General features: G+C 41.4%; 1 protein-coding gene across 1 annotated transcript; it reads right to left on the bottom strand.

Annotated features, from left to right (window-relative positions):
• Positions 1-9,763: 9,763 nt before the first annotated feature.
• sbk1 (SH3 domain binding kinase 1) lies at positions 9,764-23,103 on the bottom strand. The gene is made up of 4 exons (XM_075457974.1): positions 22,378-23,103; positions 14,633-14,874; positions 14,267-14,469; positions 9,764-13,818 (listed from the first exon to the last, which is right to left on the bottom strand). Exons 1-4 carry the CDS (start codon positions 22,413-22,415, stop codon positions 12,991-12,993), a joined length of 1,311 nt encoding a protein of 436 aa, XP_075314089.1. The 5' UTR covers positions 22,416-23,103; the 3' UTR covers positions 9,764-12,990.
• Positions 23,104-23,289: the final 186 nt, after the last annotated feature.

Here is a 23,289-nt window from a genome sequence, read left to right as displayed (position 1 = left end):
TTTCTACGGATCCTGCAGCTAATATACAACTGATTTCAGCGGCTCATGAAGGGGTTATTGTAAGAAATGTTTCACTATGATTATGAAACAAGAACAGTATGTGCCAGTAATAAAGCTACTGTATAAATTGCAGACGACCAACAATGTAACACATTACATGTTCACTTCTCCAACATGATGGAATGTGGGTTGATCTCTGAAAGTCACCAAGACAGAACAGGTCAATGTAAAAGGAACTTGATAATCTTAGTCTGTTTTGCTTAAAAATGAAAAAAAAAATTACAGAAAAAGTGATTTTTTTTTTGTCTACCAACTAATTAAGGAAATCGTTATTTTAGTTGTTCCTTTGGTGCTGCACCGTCACCTCACTGCAAGATGGTTCCTGGTTTGAATCCCGAACCTTCTGCGTAGTTTGCATGTTCTTCCGCTGTATGCGTGGGTTCTCTCCGGGTGCTTCGGCTTCCTCCCACCATCTAAAAACATCCATGTTAGGTGAATCGGTGTCTCTAAATTGTCCCTAGAAGTGAGTGTGAGCATGGATGGTTGTGTGTCTCATTTGTCTCTGTGTTGCCCTGTGATGGATCGGCGACCTGTCGAGGGTGTACCCTGCTTCTTGTACAATGGCAGCTGGGATAGGCTCCAGCCCCCTACAACCCCGAAGTGGATTAACTGGGGTATAGAAATTGAATGGATGGATGTTCCTTTGGTGTAAAGGTCAGTATCTCTGTGCCTCTGCTGGATCAATTTCACACACTCAATCAACTGAGGTTGCGCAATCCTGACAATATGCTTCCCATGTACAGCATACGGATGTGCACAATGCTGTACAAGAAACAAATACACAATAGACATCCTATATCAAAGTGACAGGCAGCTGTGTTGCTACTATGTAGCATTGAGATGTGTGTCTGATGAACATGTCTCAGACCAACAAATTATTCCAATCGTGGTATACGTCAATATTCTAACGTAAATTTGCTGATCCTGATACCTTAAGTAAACTGAAAAGACAGGACTCTGTCTGTAAACTCAAAAAGCCAAAGCTGGAGTGATTTTCATTCATTGATTTAAAAGTGGGAAATTTGTCTTTAGGTGGCATATAGTTTATGTTCACCTATGCCGAGCAGACTAATGCAAAACAAGCTCTCACACCGTCTTATCTGAAAAATGACAACAAATAAGTTTCAGTGGACTTGATCTTTAATCTGACCATTTGCTTAACAGTAACATATAAGGCAGAGACGTTATCCATCAACATTTATTTTACGCAAACTTATTTCAAACTAGCTCGATAGCTGAGCTACTTACATCTCTATTGGATTGTGTGATGTGTATGATCAAAGCAACATGTCAATCATTCAATCAGATAAGTTCAAGCCTAACTCATGACAGAATAACTGAATCCTGAATAACGTTCAATTAATAAAACAACGCTTTAATAAAACACCTTTGTCCCATCCTGGTTGGGTGTACGCAATAACATTACTTGTTCAGGGTTGGAAAACAATCATGGTAAGGACTGAAATACATGCTTTTTACAACATGACTGTTAAAGGTGGGTCTTCTCCGGAGGCAGCTTTTGGGCAATAAAAAACTGAAATCTGATGCAGACAATACAACTTTTCTTCTGGACAGGTAAGTGAAAAAAGCTTTTGCTGTTAACGCTGTTGATGCAGCTTATGTTATTGCTATGACTTTTGAAAGCGGATACCATGATGTCGACGTGCTGTATGTATTAATGCGGCGCTGAGCCCCTTCTGTTTGGCATGTGTGAGTTAACAGAGAGGAACAGCAGGAAGTACACAAGGATGTCCATACGTGGAAAAGGGAAACAGTGTTGACATGTTTGCTACCATGTTTGACCCAGAAACAAGCTAATCATATAACACATAAAAAGGTAGCTAAGTGACCAGCCTGCACAATATTATCAGCAGTGAGATCAAAATTAGTGTATGCTCATCTTATTGCTAGTTGTTTGTCAACTATTTTTCATTGTGTTTTTTTCGGTTAAATTGAAAGAAGCCAGAAATAATCAACAGGCAATAGAATCAATGGGGAAGAGTTTTTTTTTTCTTTTTGTTCTCTTGCTATCACCCTTGGTTCGGGACAAGAAAAAAAAAAAGGTTTGAATACAAATAGAAACTCATACCTTGTGTGGTAAAACTTTGGGACAAATGTTAGACATCCACCTTTAACTTCATGGACGCAGTTAGGGGGCACATTCTTAAATGTGAGCATAGGCCATTTTGGCCTGCATGAACAAACACCCATGGAGACTTATGTAGGTGGAGTAACATCTTGAGCAAAGACTTAAACAAGGACAAAACCACAGGGAGGGTGGGTTGAGGCAGGCGGACCATGTACAATCTATGTCAAGGTTAAAAAAAATGGCACGATCCAATGGTCCAAATCACGGATATCTGCAACAGGATTCTAAGATCCTGCCAGGCACAAATATAGGAAATCTGTAGTTACGTTTTGACTAAGTGGTAAAATAGCAAAGTATATGTTTGTTACAACTGCCTGTATCACTTACTTGTTTCGTTCCTTACTTCTTTTGTACATTTTCACATTTTAATTAGGAGGGTCAAACATCCCGCCCCCCATTCCATAACTTCAGCCCTGCCATGTGAAAATGCAATTTAATTGCTCCAGTGCACTTACTGACACAAGGGGTAAAGTCAGAAGGCAGTAACGTGATTCAAAATATAATGCATTTATGAAGATTCATTTCATAAGTTGGAAAAGCAGGATATAGACAAAAAAAAGGCAAACATGGGACAGCATGGAAGAAAAGGGTTCAAGCTTTTCTTTTTTCACAGCAATGCCATGAGGGGACTTCACTAAGGCGCAGTTCTCCCCAACTTAGTGTTTTCTAAAATAATATAAAATCAATGTGACCAAGGGGGTGTCTTAAACACACTTTCACACTAATTAGAAGTCTGACTGGAAGGACCTCACTGAACATGGCTTCAAATGAAAGCATCGATGGTAAGTGTTTCTTACCATACAGCTGGTGGTTAAATGTCAAAGCTATCAGAATGGGTAGCTTGAGCTCTGGCTTCCTTACAGAAAGAAAATCTTGCTCAGTTCTATTTATAATCCTGGGAGAGGATTAATCTCCGCTTGTCTCAGCCAAATAAGGAACGATTTAAATTATGCAGTTAAGACAATGAAGGAAATCACCTCCCATGTCCAGCCAGAGATAGAAGAGGTATGCTTCCTCGCTATCAGGTAGTTGCTGCGGACATTAATTACTTCCACAGAGCCACTAGTTCTTCTGTCACAACTGCATTTCTTGTTTCAGAGACTCATTAGCGAATAATTGAAAGTAACAACATAGATTATGAGAGGAGCTTGAGTTACATCCCAGGGGTCTTTGCCATTTACAAGCAGGCAATGACATGGAGATGATGGTCTTTACCACAATTCAAGAGGGAGCTGTTTACAGGCAAGGCCAAAAATAATTGGTTTGACTATTCATTGTGTTTTGTTTCAACATGTGTGTGTGAGCACATACACCTTACTTTATGATGAACCATGGTAAAGGGTTCACACATACAGTATACAACGCCTTTTAACCTTATCGAGGCGCTACAAATTGTATTTTTTTATTTCTAAACTCCATCTAGATCTAGTGCAATTTTTCTTTACGATGATCGACCAATGAGCATATCAGGTGCAGTATGGGCCTCAGTCAGTTTTGTAGTTAAATTATGGATTTGGTTTTACAACAACTGGACTTTTAGTATACATGTATACATTCAGCTGGGCTGAAACTGGCCAAGGATGTTCTGCACAAACTCAACAGTGTCTAAGCCTGGACCTGGAAGTGAAAGAAGAAGCTGGTAGCAACAGAATAACCACAAGGGAAAGCATGGATCTCTTTTGTAAGGAAAAGTAATCTGTAGCCCACAATTGTACAGAGTTATAAAGATATCCAATTCATCAGTCGAGATGGTAATAATTTGCTGCCAGCTAAATTGTTTGGTTGATTTCGGTTGGAAAAAAACAGGAGGCACATTGCCACCCATCGTAATGGAGTCAGACACACTTTGGTCAACAAATCAGATCACCTCACGTGCTTGTATGCTTACTAAAGGACACTTCAACACTTGGAGAGGCCAGGGGATTGAACCACCAGTCTTCCAACTGGGAAGCAACTACTCTATCACATGAGCCAAGGACACCCTATGGAGTTAGTTCCGTCTTCTTCTTGTTTCTTTGCGTCCTCAGTCAAGATACCTATTGATTCTTTCTTTGTTTCTCTTGCTCAAACCTTTCTTTTTACAGAAAAATAATCTGACACCTAAAGTAAGACTTCCATCCATCCATCCATCCATCCATTTTTCTATACCCACTTAATCCGTCGGTAGGGTCACTGGGGGGCTGGAGCCTATCCCAGCGGTCATCGGCAGAGAGGCGGAGTACACCCTGGACAGGCCGCCAGTCCATCACAGGTGTCAGGATCCCAGTGTGTCTCCCTCTTGTGGATGCCTCTTGTCTGTCTGTAGGGGAGCTGGGAGGAGTTGGAGCCACTCACACCTGTAGTCCATCAACCATCAAGGACTCAGGATAAAAAGACTGGCTCACTTCTCCACTTGTTGCCAGATCGTTAACGTCCTTGTGCGTGTTGAACGTCTAGCCCCTGTACCTGTAAAACACTAACTCTGTTTTTGCTCTGCTCTGCTCAGCTCAGTTCTGCTCAGTTCTGCTCTCCGGCTTCAGGAACCATCTACGCCTCACCTGAAGACACTAAGTTCTGTTCTGCCCTGCTCCACTCAGTTCTGCCTTGTGGATTCAAGCACCATCTTCGCCTCCAACCCTCTGGAAAATATCACATAAATCCTGAAACTTGGAATACCCTTTTCAGCTCCTGCTGACAGCCCCTCTGTTCCTGCTCCCCCCCTGCTTTCGTATGGACAAAATAAATTTAACTTTTAACTCATTCACCAACCTCTTGAGTCAGTTTGTCGGCATCGTGGGTCCAATTTAGTGCCTGAACATGACAAGAGGGCCACACAGAGACAAATGAGACAAACTCACACTCACTCCTGAGGACAATTTTTAGAGGCACCAATTAACCTAACATGCATGTTTTTGGACAGTGGGAGGAAGCCCCGGAGAGAACCCACACATACACGAGGAGAACATGCAGACTCCACACAGAAAGGCCCCAGCTGGGAGTTGAGCCTGTGAGGCGACGGTGCTAACAAGCACACCACCGTGCAGCTTGTATGTATGCTACTTTTGAATTTGATGCCAGCAACGTGATGGAAAAAATTGAAGCTAGAGGCACATTTACCTCTGTTGCATCATCTCTTCTTCTTTTTCATCACAACTTTAGAGGCATGATTTCCCATTTTTGCTCAACAAAGAATTTCAATACAACATCTGCTTGGCAGCTTCAAAACCCGGATATGTCATTCAGGGTTAATCATGCCTTCACTAATATACAAGTTAGCCATGTCAGTCAGCGTCAGGTCTTGTTGGCAAAGTATGTTGATACACAAGGAATTTGGTTCCTGCTCTTGGTGTTTCGCTTGATATCAAAACAGTATTGACAATGTTGACGGTGCACAGTACAATGCAATTCAGTATCCATGATATATATAAACATTGTACACTACAAACAGTGCAAAATATTGTCACAATTGACATTTCTGAGCTCATGCAGTGATTTCCACTTCAATAACAGGTCAATTTTTAATGCAGTGCTCCTTTGCCTACACATCATGACCGTTCACTATTGTCTTTCAGCCTTTTCCCCTAAATCTGACTGGATTGTCTTAACCTTTTAATGATATTAGTTCCGTAGATTAATGATTCCACAAATTCATTGTGATTCACACTGAATAACACCATTCTTAGATTTTATCAAACTATTTTGATAAATGTTGAGTAGTGTTTGGAGGCTAGCAGAAAAGTCCTGTACTGCTTCTAAAATTTTTTGATAAGGCGCAGATCTCAAAGCAAGACCTTTGATCCTTTTGGTTTGTCAGTTATTTTATTTATTGATTTCTCTCCTTTTTGTATTTGTTTTCCCATTGATATTCAAAGTTCCATACATTATATTAAGTTAGGAAAATGCGGGAAAGTATCAGTGATCTCTGGTTTTCTTGGCTGGGTGTAAAGAAGGGGAAGATTTGAGACATCAGATAACAGGAGTTGGTGGATGGTGCATGCAGGTCTCATGGCGGTGCACCATCAGGGTTCAAAATGTTGGAAGAATTTCTCTTAGAGCGATAATCGTCTGGATGTGAATGAAAAGGGTGTGGGAGGGGAGGCTTATGTGGGACATCAACAAAGCTCTACAGCATGAATAAATGGATTCTTCATGACAGGCAAAAATGAAATTCATGCAGGGTAACAGGATACAGACATAATTTGTGACAATGTGAGTCCTAATTTGAGAATCTCACATGATGATTTGATTACAAGACCAGCCTCTTAGTGTTATGTTTACATCTTACCTTGTTTTGTCTCTTGGCTCCAATGAACACCAGCTGTTCGTGCTTTGATTTTGAGCTGTGTTTATTTCAGGATTCAATTAATTGCATTGCAGCAGGCTTCCGTGGTTTATCTAAGATTAATTTGGAGTACTATTAAACACAGACAATTTGCTGTTGGACTTTTAGATTGTGATAGATTATTTTCACTTGTATGTTAAGGCCTGAGGGTGGCATGGGACAAAAATTCAATGGTAGATGGAGATAAAAGGTGTGATATTTTCAGCTTTGGATAAAAATGAATAAAAACTTTGATTGCAATTGATCTTCTAATTAAATTGAACATTTTCTTTTGGCCAGGAGCTTAAATTTGTTCAATATCTGGCTGTCGGTGCAGTGCAGGGTATTGCCAGTGGGTTATCAGATTCATTATTTATCTAACACCAAGGTTCAGAGTAAATGTTAATGCTGCAACTTTCTCAGTACTTTCATTGTTGTTGTGTTGTACAGAGACTGCGCTTGATGCTCGAGGAAAGGAGGCCAGTTGTGCATATGCAGCAAAAGCAGACACCTTCCTGCCATCCAAACCAGAGACAATACACCCACTCTAAAATGAAGAACAAAATGTTTCCGTGCTATAAACTGAAACAAAAATACATACATAATGAAACACACAGTGAATGCTCATATACTACCTCCACAGCAAGAAATGTGTGTGTGTGTGTGTGTTTGGGGGGGGCTGGTTTCTAAAACAAGAAGAAAATTTCACAGTTCTTCTAATTTGGGAACATCTCAGTTGCTATAGCAATGCTGGCAGACGATCACACTCTTTTATGCTTATGTCTCACATCAACAAAATTTAACATACCTCATGCAATTCTGCAAAGATAGGTCTGAAGTCTGCAGAAATCTCAAAATATCCTAACCGATGTAGGATTACCATAACTTTGTTATTTTGTAAATAACCGGGGGCACACTGTCCTTGTCTGACTCTCTTGAGCTTACACAACCACATTTGTCCCACAAGACACACCTCCGCCTGCCTCTTCTACCCTGTCTCCTCTCTACTCTGACAGTCTTTTTCCTCTCCTTTCTTTTGTCTTCTGAGGGCGCAGAGAACATTCCTTCCTGTTCAACCCTCGCTGACCGACTTTTCCAACACAGAAATCGTCAACTGCTTTTCCAGCAGAAAGCCTGTGGCTGCTTTGTACAAGTATCAGGGACAAAAGAACAGTTCATGCTGCGGCCAACATTCTTGGAGTGATTCATCCGTAGGTGCAGAAGCAGGAAGCTGAGGTGACGCAGGAGTCTTGATATTGGACTGTGTTCCCTGTGGTGTCAAAATGAGCAGAAATGATACAGCGGTGTGCAAAAGTTTGGGCTCGTGCTCAGAGAGGAATTCTTGGAATTTTTACACACGCTTGACGTATTTTTTAAAGTCCTGTGAGCTAGTGAAAAGTGTGAAAAGATACATCTTTTGGGCAATGTTGCACCAGTAGAGGTGAAGATGGATTAAATTAAATATCAGCATATTCAGCAAGCAAACATCAAAGCATATGTGAACAAGACTGAAAAAAAAAATGAACATGAAAAGGATGGTTTCTAAAACAGATCGTGATCCCGAACACACTTCAAAATCCACAATGCACTACCTCAAGAGGACAAAGCTAAAGGTTTAGCAATGGCCCAAATAGTCCGTCCAACCTAAATATCAATAAAAACCTGTGGTTACATCTTCGAAGAGAAGTGGATGCGAAATCTCACACAACTAGAGGAATTATGCCCAAAGAATGAACAAATGTCCTTCAAACAAATCTGAAAGACTTGCTAAAACAGCATCAGCGGGATGTGTCTTTTTTCATTATTTAAAGAAATATCTTTTTTTTCTTTGCTTGGTATTGAAGTGGTTTGGGGAGGGTGGGAAATTTTTAAATTGTTACGTCGTGGCTATTGTAGAAAATGCTTAGCCATTCACGGGTACAGAAATTTTAGACCAAATTTGCCCCAAGCCATTGATGGTGGCTTATATAAAGATGCATTAGCTTGTGGCCTCTTACTGGGCTGGATTTGGATGATGTGGTCAAGCATCTGTACAGCAGCAAGTGTACACTTCGGATTATTTTAGGTATTTATTGTTTTTATTGCTGTCAAACCATTTAGCTCTACTTCACGCGAAAGCCTTGGCAATGTAGAAAGGATTTGGCGGCCAGAAATTTTATCTCATAATAGAAAACAGGATGAAATTAGGTAAAAGAAAATAAAAGTATGTTGTTTTTTTTAAACAGTTTAAATATGCTGGTGAATAGTCTCCCCATTTGTCACTTCCTGTTACCAACATCAGTGTAACCAAAGAGGATTATACACTTGATCTCATAGAGACAGCTGCATTTAGAGAGATCACAATCCTTGTTCTGCACTATGGACCACCAACTGTGGGCTTAACACCCTGATTTCTCCAGTACTGGGAAACAATTTAGTTTAGTGGACAGTCTTTCAAAAGCTGATAAATTATCCAGCAGCAGCAGAACGTTCACAGGGTCAGTTCGGCCTCATCAGAAAATTGTTGCATTTTCCAACTGTAACCTACTGGTATGGCCTCGATTAAATTTTTTGAAACTGTGAACAATTCTATGTCTGGAGTAACTGTTGACAGATAATTTGCTTTTAAGTAGAATATCCTTTGTTGTGAAACCTGCTTTATTGTTTTTGACTTGCCCTGACGGTTGCAGCCAGCACAAGCAGGGCCCTTTCAGTGCATTGCCACCAAGCTGCTATGGCACTTTAAGGGCAGATAACAGGCTATCACAAAGGACATCTTCCATGCTCTACACAAACATGGTGTGTCATGGTTGACCTTTCCTTTCTCTTTGCACTGTCTGGACTTATTAGTTTTTCACTGTGGCAGATACACCAGCGCTTGCTGCGGTTTAAACTGTTTAAACTCCCCCCGATATCAACTTGCGCTCACTCCTCCTCTCTGATAAATTGGCTGAGATGCATCATAAACGGGTGGCGGGATGATAACTGTTCTCATCTTCAGCGCCATATTCTAACGTCTCTGAACTCCTGTGCTATTTGAGGAAAGCTGATAACTCCTATCTGCAGATGTGTTAATTGGGCTTTTCAGACGGAGCCAGACGAAAGCCAAAGCCTTGGGAAATCAGATGTGATTCAAGCTGACCTTCATCTAATGGTCTGGGGACCGCACAAAGCTGGGCTGAACAAGCTCTGCAGAATAAAAAAAAAAGAACAGAAAAGACACACTACTTTCAAACATGCCTAAGAAACACTCAGGAGCCAAAGGATGTGGTGCATAAATTTATTTCAACATATATTAACATTTTGTTTATTCATCTTGTTAAAGACAATATATAGGATATTTACAATTAGAGCCTAAAGACAGGTTTCACTGGCGGAGAAACTGTTCATCATTGGAGCAGGATGAAGTGTGTAAGAGGAAGGCTAAGCTCTATGGACATTAAATAAAACTTGGTACAGTCTGACACCTAATCTATACCATTCCTGTCATAACAGACCATGAGAAACAACAGTTCATGTTTCAATTAAAAACGGACACAAATGGCTCTGATGCAGAACAAAGCAACATCTGCTCAAATAAAAACAACGCCTTCTGTGTACAAAACCTATGCTGCATCACATGATGTTAAGTACATTTTCACTTTGTTATATTTTGGAATACAATTTAATTCATGTGCCAGTAAGTTACTGATATTACAACATTTTTTTTTCCCAATATTTGAGATACTGGATTCTTTAGTTTCTATTCGATCTCATCTTTTGAACTACCAAAAACTATTGGACATGTTTGAAATCAGGACACATTTTCTTAGATGTTGTCTACTTCTCATATGTTAACATTGTGAGAAGCTTGTATTAAAGACAGTATTTTTTTCATGTGAATAATCAACTCTAGAAGTTTATTGGTGATGTTAAACACTACAAAATAGTTCTCCAATAAAAACGTTACATGCAACAAACCTTCCACTTTCATTCTTAGCTCTAATATTAAGTCTTTTACAAAGAGCTTTGGTTTTATAGACTGATTTATAGAACATTTATTTTTTTCTAAAACTTTATCCAGTTTTTAGATTTCTGGAAAGGAAATGTATCTAATCTGCCAAATATTTGGCAATAAAATGTAAGCGACTTGTTGAGCCTCATTAGAATATATTGTAATTCAAACGTTTTTCTTTCATTTACCCTCTTTACCTGCTGTGTCACACCTTAAATCCCCCTGTGCAACACCCTATGAAGTCCAAGTAATCCCTGTTCTTTTTAATGTGTATCCTACATCATCACATCAACAGAATAGTGAGTTGTAGAGCAGAATTCATTCATGTTACATGTTCATTTACTGAGGGATTTCCATTTGACAATTACTCGGAAAGCAGCTAGACTCTCATCATACAATACATTTCCATGACATAAACTTCCATCTTCAATCAGTAAGAATGAAAAGGGACAAGGGAAATGACGGGGACCATCATTAGCTTTGATTGTATCTCATGAGACTGCATACGGACTTTAAAGTTGCTCATAAAGTGCAGGAAATTTCGTCTTAGCAAAGATGCGTCATCCAGTATAACAAGCTAAGCAACTGTCATGAGGAGCTGTGGATGGCTGGCCGGGGGGGGTGTGTTGTTGCTGGCCACCAGTTGTCTCAATTAGACTTGATGCTCAAAAGGAGAAAAGAAACTGAACCTGAGGGGCGCCCAGTACTGTTACTATAGCGACAAAGGTGATGAGCTGTCATGGGAAGAAAGTAGAATCAAGAAACACTGACGCAGACACACACACACACACACACACACACCTGAATGACTTGAGACTAATTCAAAAGTGGAAAATAACGGTAACGAGCACACAGTGGATCATTGCACCGAACATTGGGGGCCTTTAAGACCCTTTCATAATTAGCAGCATCTTGATGAAAGCTGACGCCCCAGTCATGATCAATCAGCATTTAAAAAACACAGCATATGACACAGCTGTCATAAGCACCTGGTCTCTGCTGTCCATGTGATGTATTTGGAGAGAAGAAGTAAGATTGTAGAGGGACTGTGGAAAACATATTCTAAGGAGTTGTGATTGTAAGTTGCTAACCTGCCGAGAAGCCCTCTAACTGAGTGAAAGAAATTCTACTAGCTGAAAAACAGTGGGTGTGTTGATTTTACACTGCAAATGAATGTTGCTTTTGATAAGATGAGGGTCATAGGTCATTGCAGGAACCAACTCACTTATTTCTGTTTCATGGCAACGTAAAACCACCAAATCCAGTTCAGATAAGAAAAAGATGAATGTAAAAAACAAATAGCAGCTGCTACAAAGTCATACATTGTAACTGGCTCTAGATCGCACAACTATACATTATATTTGTTGTGATAAACTGTACATTCTGTCATATTTCATTGCTACATACAATGCAATACATCACCAGTAACAGTAAAACTCTAAAACGCTTTACCCTGTTGTAGAGAATCACTACAGCTACATAGTTGACCTACCTGGTACTGTGGTACACTTCAAGAAATATCAAGTTAAGTACAATATGGAGTCATAATTGTCTCTAAGAGTTGTCTTCCTTTACAAAAATCTTGTGCTTTAGCATTTGAAACAGACACACAAACGCCAGGTAGAAAAAAAAAAAGAAAAAGCAAAAAGAACATTTCTTCACCTTTTTCTTTGTTTGACCTTTATCAGTTAGAAAATGCACAACCCCTGTATTCTGTTGCCTCACTGGAAATGAATCTTGCTAAGAGTCCCTCAGACGAGGCAGATGTGCCTTCCAGCCACTACATGGATTTCCATTAATAATTAAACGGGAAAAGTTCCACTGAAGTGTCCTGAGTTGATGCCTATCATTGAGAATCTGTATCTCAGTCTAATCACCTAAATGATAAGATGTTTCATACAAACTGCTACATTAATGTTTTCATTTCTCTTTCTCCCTTTGTAATACTTTATCTCTGATAAGTCTATGACTTACTTTAGGCATTGCAAGTTGGCAGAAAGTCTGAGAAATGGCAGCTGAATATAGTTGTCCTCTGATTTCAAGCCAACCTCACCTGCTCAGGTTAAATTTTGGCTTTACTGGAACTAAAACTGTGTCATAAATAATCACTGAAGTATAGGGACTTGGAGTGAATCTAATTCTAGAATCATTAGCACCACCACAGTGTATGGGCGGAAAACACAAATGTAAGGTTGGCATAACGAGCAGCTTAAAGGAGCATCAGCTGAATCTTAAACTCTGCCTGGATGGCTTCTCCACACTGGAAGCAGTCTTTGGTTGCTAATCAAAACCAAATGGCATTGAATATCAGTAATAGGTTGTCCAAGTCTGTACCACTGATTGATGATGTCCATTTCCACAGCTTGGGATGGGATCCTGAGCTTCTCTTTCATGGTTTGAGTACCACTCCTTTTCCCCAGGGTTTTCAGTGGTAGTCGTTAACACCTCTTCACAGCTTGTTATTTACTGTGGAAAGCCATCTAGTTTTCAGTGCTGACTTTGGTGTGGTCACACACAGATTTCTATGGCAGTTGCCATCACCATCTGGCTTTTGTTCTTGTCTCGGCCTGGAGACTGATGCTGTCCAGACTCCTCTCTGGGAGACAGCGGGTCAGAGAGGACACTACGTTTGAGGGGCGCTGGTCGCAGGCAGGATGTTCCCGGAGGGGTGGAGGGCTCAGGGTGTCTGTGGGAGGAACGTGAAGAAGTGGTTGAAGAGGAGGAAGTGCAACTGCCGGTGCACAGTCCCGAGCTTGACCTCTCGCCTCTCTTTGCCCGGTATGATGCTCTGCGCCTGAGCTCGCTGACCAGCTCGTACTTGATGAAGCAGAACACGTCCTTAACCCCGCAGCGTTTTTCTGGCTCAGCAGCGAGCAGCCTCTGGAACATGCGCAGAGCATCATCAGTGAAGCGGCGCCACTGAGATGGGTAAATTCCCACTGGGCACCCTGCTTTCTGCCAGCGCCGAAACTCCTCGTAGAAGGCATCGGCCGGCAATGCTGCCTCCCATGGGAAATTGCCTGTTAGCATACAGAAGACCAGCACGCCAAAAGCCCACACATCCAGACTGGTGGTCACAAGAAAACCTTCCGCACGGTTGGCGCGGCATACCTCTGGTGCTGTGTAGGGGATGGTGCCACTCACCCGTTTAACACGGCAGCCCACGCGTCGGGTCATGCCAAAGTCAGCAAGCTTAATGCGGCGACACTCCCGGTCAAACAAAAGCACATTCTCTGGCTTGACATCCCGATGCACCAGGTTCTTACTATGCATGAAGTCCAGGGCTAAACCTAGTTGTTGCATGCAGCGTTTGACCATTTCTTCTGGCAGACCCACCTAAGAAAAGAGACAAAGAGAGTGTGGGCATTTATACACTTTATTAGACACACTTCACTGTTTAGAGAGGTGACACAGACATGATGAGTAGGTTCCACAACCATCAGAACAACCAAGTGAAGTGACAATGAGGGGAGGTTTGAAAGTACAGGCGGAAAAGTGATATGCTCCAAAAAGGAAAAATGAAACAACAGCCTGAGTTATAAATTCTACTGCAATCTCTTTTAATGAGTCTTTACAGCACCCTTGAAGTCAAGCACTCACAGCGCATCAACTGGAAAGGCACTAAAGCAAAGTGAAGGCTTTGGAAAAAGAAAACCGGGACAAAGTCAAAACTCCAAGCCCTGGAGAGCTTGTTAAAAAGGCTGTGTATAAAAAATTTGACTGATTGGAGCAGCTCAAGTTGGGTGAGGATGTTTTTTAGTGGAGGGAAGGATAATGACGTTACCTGTGGTGGTATGATATCGAAAAGGTCCCCGGCGGGGGCATACTCTTGTCCAAATACATAGCTGTCCTCTGTCTCAAAAAGCACGTCCAGGACTTTGATGATGAAAGGGCTGCAGCTAAGTGAGCCTGTTAGACTGTATTCCCGCAGGAAACTTTTGAGCTTTGTCTTGTTCTTGGTAACAAACTTCAGGGCCATTTTGGTGCCTACAGAAATCACATAATAACATGCAGAAGGAATAAATTATGCTTGGCGTTCATGGTCCATAGCATGGATGTTGAGATCACAACAATCTACGAGTCTTAGTTTTAATCTAGTGGTTTCGTTAGACAGTTTACAGTCAAGGCAAAAGTTTATTAACCAACTCACCCTGTGTCCTGTGTGCCACCAGGTCCACCTTGCCATACGTGCCCTTCCCCAGCTCGCGAATGTGCTCGTACTGTTTGGTTACATCTGCTGCAGATAGAGAAGTGATGGCCAGCGCCTGCATGTCCTCCACTGGGATGCCTCCACAGTGGTCCATTTTGGATGTGGGAGAGCCCCCGCCGCTACCTGCTCGTCCTGGCCCAGATGGGGAAAGAGACAGGCTTGCCTTGACGCTGTGTGGCAGACTGATGAGAGAGGACAAATAATGTTGTGGTCATGACAACATTTAAAAAAATATATACATTCATGCAATATATTTTGTCTGCATACTTTGTTCCAAAGGAATAGTAAAAACAGCAATACTTTAACAGACCCTCATTTCCATGCAATCAATTCTGGGAAGGCATTAACTGGAGGGGAGGACTTTCAGTAAATGCATTGGACTTCCTGCTGCCTCTACATTACTACGAACAGCTTTCAGATATGGCAGAACTCAGACAGCACTTACTGGCAGACAGCTATGGGAAAATCAATAGAGGGACTAACAAATGGCAACAAATTGTGAGAGCAGAGCGCTCTGAGGATTACACATGCCGCTAAGACATGCTACATACGCATGTATACACTTTCCAAAGAGTAGAAATAGTGAAGCTCTTTAAAGGGGGTTGCTTCATGTTGCCTTAAAAGTACATTTGATTTACCTTCTGGTTGGTAGAAGTATTCATTTTGATCAGTTTGCTGAAGTACTGCAACAGAGAGGTTATTGCTGAAAGTTTGAAATAAGTCTAACTTATTCTATGAGGGTAAAAATATAGCTTTCTAATTTTAAGCACACCTGGAGCAAGAGTTGTTTGCCTGTGTATGTCTTTGTTAGTGTTTTAATCATAGGGCAATTGACAGAAAACTAAAACTCCTGAAAAAAATTGCAGAAAATTGAGCCTTTGATGAATGACACACATCACTCGGATAATCTTACCCATTGTCTCTTTTTCCTCTTAAACTCTCCCTCCCTACAATAAAACGCAATCATCCAATCATGCACAGCATGCACACACACAATACTAATAGGCATCAAATCAGCACAAACCATTTTGCTGATGGCCTTTTTCATCCGTCACTCAAAGCCAAATTCTGTGCTCTTTGTTATACTCCTTTCCCAGCAGCCAATTTCATCGCACCGCTGCTTTAAACCTGGTTCAAAGCAGTAGAAATCTGTCTATCATTTCTCCTGGATACATTTTTAGACCAAAAAAGGTGAAAAAAAGCAATGCATCACAGAACTAAATGTACATGGACATGGATTAAGAACTTTTATGAGAACAAATGGAAGAGGCTGATCTGGAAACAGTGGGATATATATCGCTATAAGATAGTGAAAACTAAACCAAGATGCAGTCCTTTGCAGCCTTGAGGTCAAGGTTCAGCAGACTATTAGAAAAAATAATTCCAAGCCCAAAAATAGAAAGAATGCCCACCGTATGTTCTTAGCAGATAACACTTTCTTCTTGATTTTATCATAACCGTAGAGAGGATTATATAAGACACCATGAATATTGTAGCCAACTCATGCTGAGTGTGCTCACTGTATTTAGCCTTCAGCGAGTCAACACAAAAACTTGATCATTGTCCAGAACAGCCAGTGGTCCAAGTTTGGTGATTAAACATTTAAACAGGACAGGCAGACAGACTGGTAGAACATTTCCTCTGACCGCCCACCCTGCGTGGCCCCTTAGCCTCGATCAGTGAGAACAGAGCAGAGCGCAGATAGCTTTTGTTTACTGGCAGGCACTCTTCCAGCCAGATCCACGAGCAGAATGCAGAGCACTCCAGCACGGATCCTAATCACATTACTCAGCCCCTACATAGACATTTCCTTTTCAGAACTGGATTAAGAATCCTAAAATATGATGAGCAGTTGGTCTCTGAGTGGCTGCAGTGTGAAACAGAAAGTGCAGCGTATTGCCTGGGAGATGTGTGGATGAACTTGTGTGGTATCTGGAAGATGGTTGTGCGCTATTGTTTCAGTGTTAGTGTTTGGGAGGGGGTGCAGTGGTGGTCTGGAGTATCAGTGGCACACGGACACTCTATCAAAGGCTTTTTGTGCTCCTACCTCTGAGAGGGAGCAGCTGTGAGCTTCAGCACAACTACAGCGATTGCACTCAACCACACTGCCTCATGCCCCACTGATCTGCCGCGCTCCCCTCAGCTCCTCTTCTGTCCTCTCAGGCAGAAAAAGACAAGGTAACATTCATGCCCTACATACAGATGAGGATCCGGCTAGAGACACATCCATTCTCACTTAGTAGCAATTTTCTGCAAGCCTTTTAAAAGCAGACTCCGGCTGGCAGCTTACTCCACCATTATGTTAGTTATTGTTTGGGAAGAGCAAGTAACTTCAACAACTGCGTTTTCTTCTCTTTTTTTTCTCTCATTTCTCATGAAATAGCTGTTACATTTCATAGAGTCAAAACAGACCTGTTTTCCTAATTTCTAAGAAGGCGAGATAAAAGGTTTTCACTCTGAAGAAACAGCCTGACACTAATTTGCACACAAATACAGATTGATAATCTCGCTCCATTTGGCATTTATTCAGAGAGGAGCGCATTAACAGTATTACCCATCTATAATATTATAAACAAACAAAAAACTCTGTTTCCACAAAAAGGAAAAATCCCTGGTTTGCTGGGAACCTACGCCTTCCAACGAGTGCCATCGTAAGGTGAAAAATTTCAAGATGGAGCAGTTTGTCTCTGCAGACTGCAAGACGGTAGCAGATGATATAGCCTTGTTATTGTGTACATAGGATTTGATTCAAAGCATCGCTGTATCGCCTCAAAGAGATGGCAGTATGGCAGGAAACTGAGAAAACTAACTGTGGCACAGTTCACAGTGAACTCTTTATCCCTACAATTGTACCAACAGGGTTCATCGGGGGCTATGATTTTGAATTGGGAGCTATGGGTTCTCTTTTTTTTTTTTAAAGCAATCAATTCTTTTCCACCAAATAATGCTGTTCAGCATTGATGGAACTATCCAGTTAACCTTCCTGCACTCCTAACAATTTGAAGTGGAACATTTTTTATCAGCGCTCATCAACAAAGCAGATCCATCCTGTAAAATATTCCAAACTGTAAAATATGACATCCACACTAATGTTTTCAAGGTTCACAGAAGTGACGCATCTTTTTTGCTAACAGCTGAAAAACAGATTTTCTTATTTGAAGTCATTTCATTTCTTTTTTTGGTTGAGTTAGGCCAATTTTGTTTTTTTTTTTGCTCCAAAATGGCTGAACATTTTATCCAACACGTTCCATGTTGGTGGAGAAGGTGAGTGAGAAAATTATACTGTCAAAATGAAGTGTGTCCGAAATACAATTAGAGAATTTAAACAGATTCACATCTCTGCAATCCTACATGTTTAAATAGAAAGCAGCTTGACTTTGATTCTTGGTTCTTGAGGACGTCTCAGCTCTTTTCCAAAAATACCCCTCAGTTCTATATGTATGGTGGACAGTTTCAGGGCTTATAGCCTGTTGTTCAGACATTCACACTTGTTATAAGAGGGACACTTGCCAAGACTGTGGGTGTTTTGGTTCATTGTCACCTGTGAGTTGTTTATCTACCTGGCCAAAAAAGTGAGATGTTATGGTCACACAATTTGAACTGCGAATGGTTGTGAAACCGCCTGGGGAAGAGATTCAGGGCTGCATTTTAAGTGTTAGGTGATGTCTGAGGCCACTTCCTCTGTTTAGAACGGATTTTTCCCATTTAAAACAGATCGCTTTTTCAATTCCTCTCTCAAACTGCCATCCTAGTCCAGAATGTGAACATTGCTGTTCTCAAAAGAGTCTCCCTCATCTTTGAGATGTAGGTGGGCTACTGTGTCTAATTCTAAATTTCTCAGACAGTCCTGCCACATATGGAATGACCATTTTTATTAGAAAAAAAGAGGTGCAAAATACTGGATGAGAGGTGAAATGTCTTCAAGAACCGAAAAGTCCATTTATTTCTTTTCCTTCTATTTAAGCATGTACAGTAGGAGTACCAGGACATTCACATGCATTTAATCAAGACGAAAATCTGACTACTGGAGTTTTCAACAAATGCATATTAATGTAAACAAAGCAAATTTTCCCGAGAGGTAAATTTGAATCAGCAACTTTACACACACACTGTGTATCTGTTTGGGTTCACTCACCCATTCCTCCTCTCCCATTTTCTTTTCTGTCTCTTCCTACAAATGTTAACAAGGGAGTAATGAAAGAAATAAATAGACTGCAGAGCCTGCCCCACATCCTTACCTCTCGCTATACTAATGGAATAGTTGCTTTGCTCTCGGCAAAAGAGTCATTATGGATGAGGACTGATCTCTTGTGTCCAATTTACTGTCAAAACGCCCAACACGCCTGGCCCCGGGTCGCAGTATAACCAATGAGCAAAATGCAGTGTGACTGAATAGCAGCATTCAGTGAAAAACAAATAGACAGTATCTATTTATGTCTGACTGTATTTGATCCTTCGTTGTTTTGGCACAGACAGGTGCAATGAAAACACATCTAATCCAATAAAAACTAAATAGGCTTCCTTGTGACGCTCGGTTGCAGTTCTCGGGCTTGGAAAGTGAACATCGGACCCATGAGATGGTGGTCTTTGTATCTCCCTCAACACATGGATGAAGAAACCCCCTGCTGTGCTGTGATAGGTGAACAACAAGCCCAGGCCACATACACTCACTTTGACAAATCACCTTTTTTTCAGCTCTGCCGAGCCTCCCACATGGATCCCTGCTGGGATCCAGTGTTGTGTAACGAGCTCCTGACTCGCCTCACCTCGACTCTCCTTCTCATCAACCCTCTGCCTGTACTGTATGTCACAAACCTAATGGAGCGACCTCAGCCTTACTACTGAGAGACTGCAACAGAAATGTTGGCAGCCAGCTGCCTCCTGCTGGGATGACCTACAACCCAGTGAGGGACAACACAAGGTGGAATGCTCTCATACTTTGACTGGGAGTGGAGATTAGCCATGTGCTGTGACACACCAAGGACACCTGGCTCAATGTTGACAACAAAGGACTTCCAGCACAATGACAAAAAAGAAAAAAAGATCTGTTACTGTGAATAGTTAAATGATTAGAGCATGAACTGGAGGCTCGAAGGTCTACAGCGAATGATGATTCTTTGCAACATTTCTGAGCAAGTATAGCAAGTTTCATTTTATGTCTCGCTTTCTGTCAAAAAAAAACACTTTTCTACAGTGCAGCAACAGCTGCACAAATGTACGCTTTATTGGAAAGCCACCTGGAGAAGACTCAACATCTAAACAAGCCCCATGCATCTTGAATACAAGACCTATCAACAGATGAAATCATAATACATTCTGGCAGCAAATAAGCAATGGCATATTTAGTATTTTCTTATGAAATTAACACCTCTATAACTTTTAAACACAGGGATGAATCAACCATGCTTTGGGTTGGTGTTGCTGCCAGTAACAGAAAAATCATTTCAGTGCGAGTGGGAAGACTGGATTTACTAATAAATGCACATAATGCGGGCAAATTCAAGAAGCATACACCACACAGGAAAGAAAGCTGCTGATGAAAAGCAGATGGATGGCCTCTACAACAGGATGATTAATGTAATCCTAAAACACAAATTAACAATGGAAAAACTCAAAAGGTGCAGCTGGAAAGTGACCTCAGCAGAGGAGAGCATGAAAGATGGCTAAAGAATGGGAAGAAATATCCCAAAGAGGACCAAGCTGTGATACCTGCCAACATAGATGGCCATGCAGGATTGGCTTTCACTCTTTCTTTCAAATAAATTTTGAAGCATTAAAAAATTAAAACAAACTCTTTTGGAAAGTAGGTCATGTTTCACTTGCTTTGCTATTCAGAGAACAAGAAAATATCACTGGGGTGTCTAATCATTTGCATGTCACTATACATACTCTGGTAGATTCCATCATCATTGCTGTTTAGGATTAAAGACTTTTGGGGTAAACACTTCCCTTGGCATCCGATTATGAATGCCAATCATAATCAGTGTCGCCATAGCCCTCACTGTGTTGTGCTGCACTGCAATAAGCTACCCAGTAGAACATACTGTACCTCTCCCCCACTCCGTCACAACGTCACAACGTCACAACCCAGTAACCTCCAGATACAATAGGGAGGATTCATGTGATGAAGATGAGAGGCAAAAAGAAGGACTGGGGAAATCCAGGGAGACTGAAAATTAGGTATTTCTTTTTTTTTTTTTTTTAAATCCCACAGACTTTGCCCTTTTGATTTCAAATACATTGGGAACTCTGACTCTAATATGAGCTCAGTCACTCAAGGATAATAGCTAAAGGATGTAACAGCAGTATATGGTGATTAGTTATGCTGCTCATATACAATAGCCTCTAACCACAAAGTGACTAATGTTAATGAGGCTGCATCTGCCAATCCCATCTATCCCTCTCACTTAAACTCAAAGCAAGCTATGCTGCTATGTGCCAGGTTCTCCAGTGAAAGCCAACATGCAGCCAGACTGCGCCTGCAAAATGTCCTCTATAAAGAGATCCAAATCATAATTTCAGTTTCCCAGTAATCATAATACACCTGTGTATTACTCGTGTCCATTTCTTCTGGATTCTGTGGCTTATATTTGAGCAGCAGAGATGAAAGTTAGTTCATGCCAGTCGGAGTGGGCCATTTTCTCTTCCTATTGTTTGATTAAAAAAAGACTAATTTTTTCAGTTATCTGATCGATGTGCAGCTGGAGTAGTTGCACAGTTTTACTGGGAAATTTATGTTCACTCAAACAATGTTTCTGATACATTAAGGATGCACAATTTTGGCTAAGATTAATGCCTGTCTATAGATGAGTATATTTAGTGAGGTGATTATTGGCTGAATATTGATTCCCCTATCGATTCGTCCTTATGTCACTGTAAATAAACGCATACAAGAATTTTTATTGCTTATATGCATCCTTTCAGACAGAGCAACTTTGTCTCTGAATTGTATTTAGTTTTTGTACTCCTTTACATAAACATATTGGTCAAAGCCAAAATCTCAGCCAATACTGCTGCTCCTCCACAAAGCTTATAACAAATGCAAATCTGTGCATGCTGGCTGCTGTTTTAGATATTTTCTCTCTCTCTCTTTGTTTGCAGCCCATTACCAGGCTCTCGATTTTGCTCTCACAGAATTTGCAAGTCAGCTGTTCATTTAAATGCATTAGGTGGCATAAAGGATGAGATATCACCTGTCTGCCCTGGACAAAGTATTACGGAGATATTAAGAAGTGAACTACCCCTAATGTCCGCGCATCCATCAAGCGCAGACAGGATAACAAAAGTGGAGTAGGTAAATACATGTGCTGGGTTCAGAAAAGACGAACAGTGTCTCAAAGGAACCAATAACAATTGTTACTATTAATTCCTGAATAACAAAACTATATGGTGCTGCATATTAACTGCTGATACTGTTTCACTGTCAAAAAAAGCTAAATGTAGATTTTGTCAAGCAAATGTAAATTTCTATGTTGAAACCTTCGTAATTAGGTTCAGAGCACAGAAAGCTCCTTATAATTAGGGCATCAGAATGAATTCTAAGAATATTTCAATAAGAAATTAAGTCTACAAAAAATAATGACATATTTCTTTCTTTCTTCCTTTCTTTTTTTCCAGGGTTTAGTATCATGCGCACTGACCCAGTTTCAGGCACCTCAGGGTGCATCAAGGTGTTACTCCCTCACCTGCTGGCGACCTGTCTCTCTCCTCCATGGTCCTGCATCCGCTCGGTGAGCAGAGCGCAGCAGCTCTGCTCGGCGCTGATCCTTCTGCTTCTGGGGGAATCTGATCGTCGGATCTTATCGCTGATAGCAGTCAGTTATTCGCGTTGAGAAAACCGAGCAGTTCTCTTTTAAGATTATATAGAAAAATTGAAAAATTCTTGCGGTTTCACGCTTGAATGGTCTGAATTCGTCTTTGTGATCTGCCCGCTGATCGCCCAAGGTGATGCTTGCCCTGTTTCTGGAGACGCTCTCCAGTTTGAGACTTTCTGTGAAGGCGGATGAAATCAAAGCCACATGTGGAGCTTGATGTTGAGATGAGGACACCCTCCTCTGAGCGCCCACCGTCTCAACCTGCCAAGCGGCGACAGGAGGCTGCGTGTTTATCTTTTGCTCCTCCACTGGTCCGCATGACCCACTTCAACAGCACAAACACACACTCAGACGCCCATTCATTCACGTCCACGCTCAGCGGGTGGCTCAGAGAAGCTCTGATCTCTGCAGCATGCATAAACAAATCTTCATGCTCCCACTCCGTCTTAACTCAGCTCGGCTGTCACCGTCGGTCTGTCCAGTCCGTCTGTCCAGAGTGATTCTACTGAGTTTGGGAGTGTTTCAGATGATGCACCTCTGCTGGTCCTACCAGTCTGCTCCTTCATTGTTCACCGTCTCCACCCTCTGGCAAACTGAATACGCTCACGTGTCCTGGGTCCTAGTGCCGGGTCCTCCCATCTAACCAGCATCCAACCTAAACGCGCCCACCAGCTTTTACTTTTAATTCATGCTCTGAAGGTGCAAGCTGCTCCACTCTTGCATAATTCAAACGCTTACGACCTTAAGCGCGTCCACTTTATAAGACTCACAAATGACTTTGCC

This window comes from Odontesthes bonariensis, chromosome 23 (assembly GCF_027942865.1).
Source record: "Odontesthes bonariensis isolate fOdoBon6 chromosome 23, fOdoBon6.hap1, whole genome shotgun sequence".
Classification (NCBI taxonomy): domain Eukaryota; kingdom Metazoa; phylum Chordata; class Actinopteri; order Atheriniformes; family Atherinopsidae; genus Odontesthes; species Odontesthes bonariensis.
The sequence above is the reverse complement of the archived record's forward strand: the minus strand, read 5'-3'. Positions and strand labels throughout refer to the sequence as shown.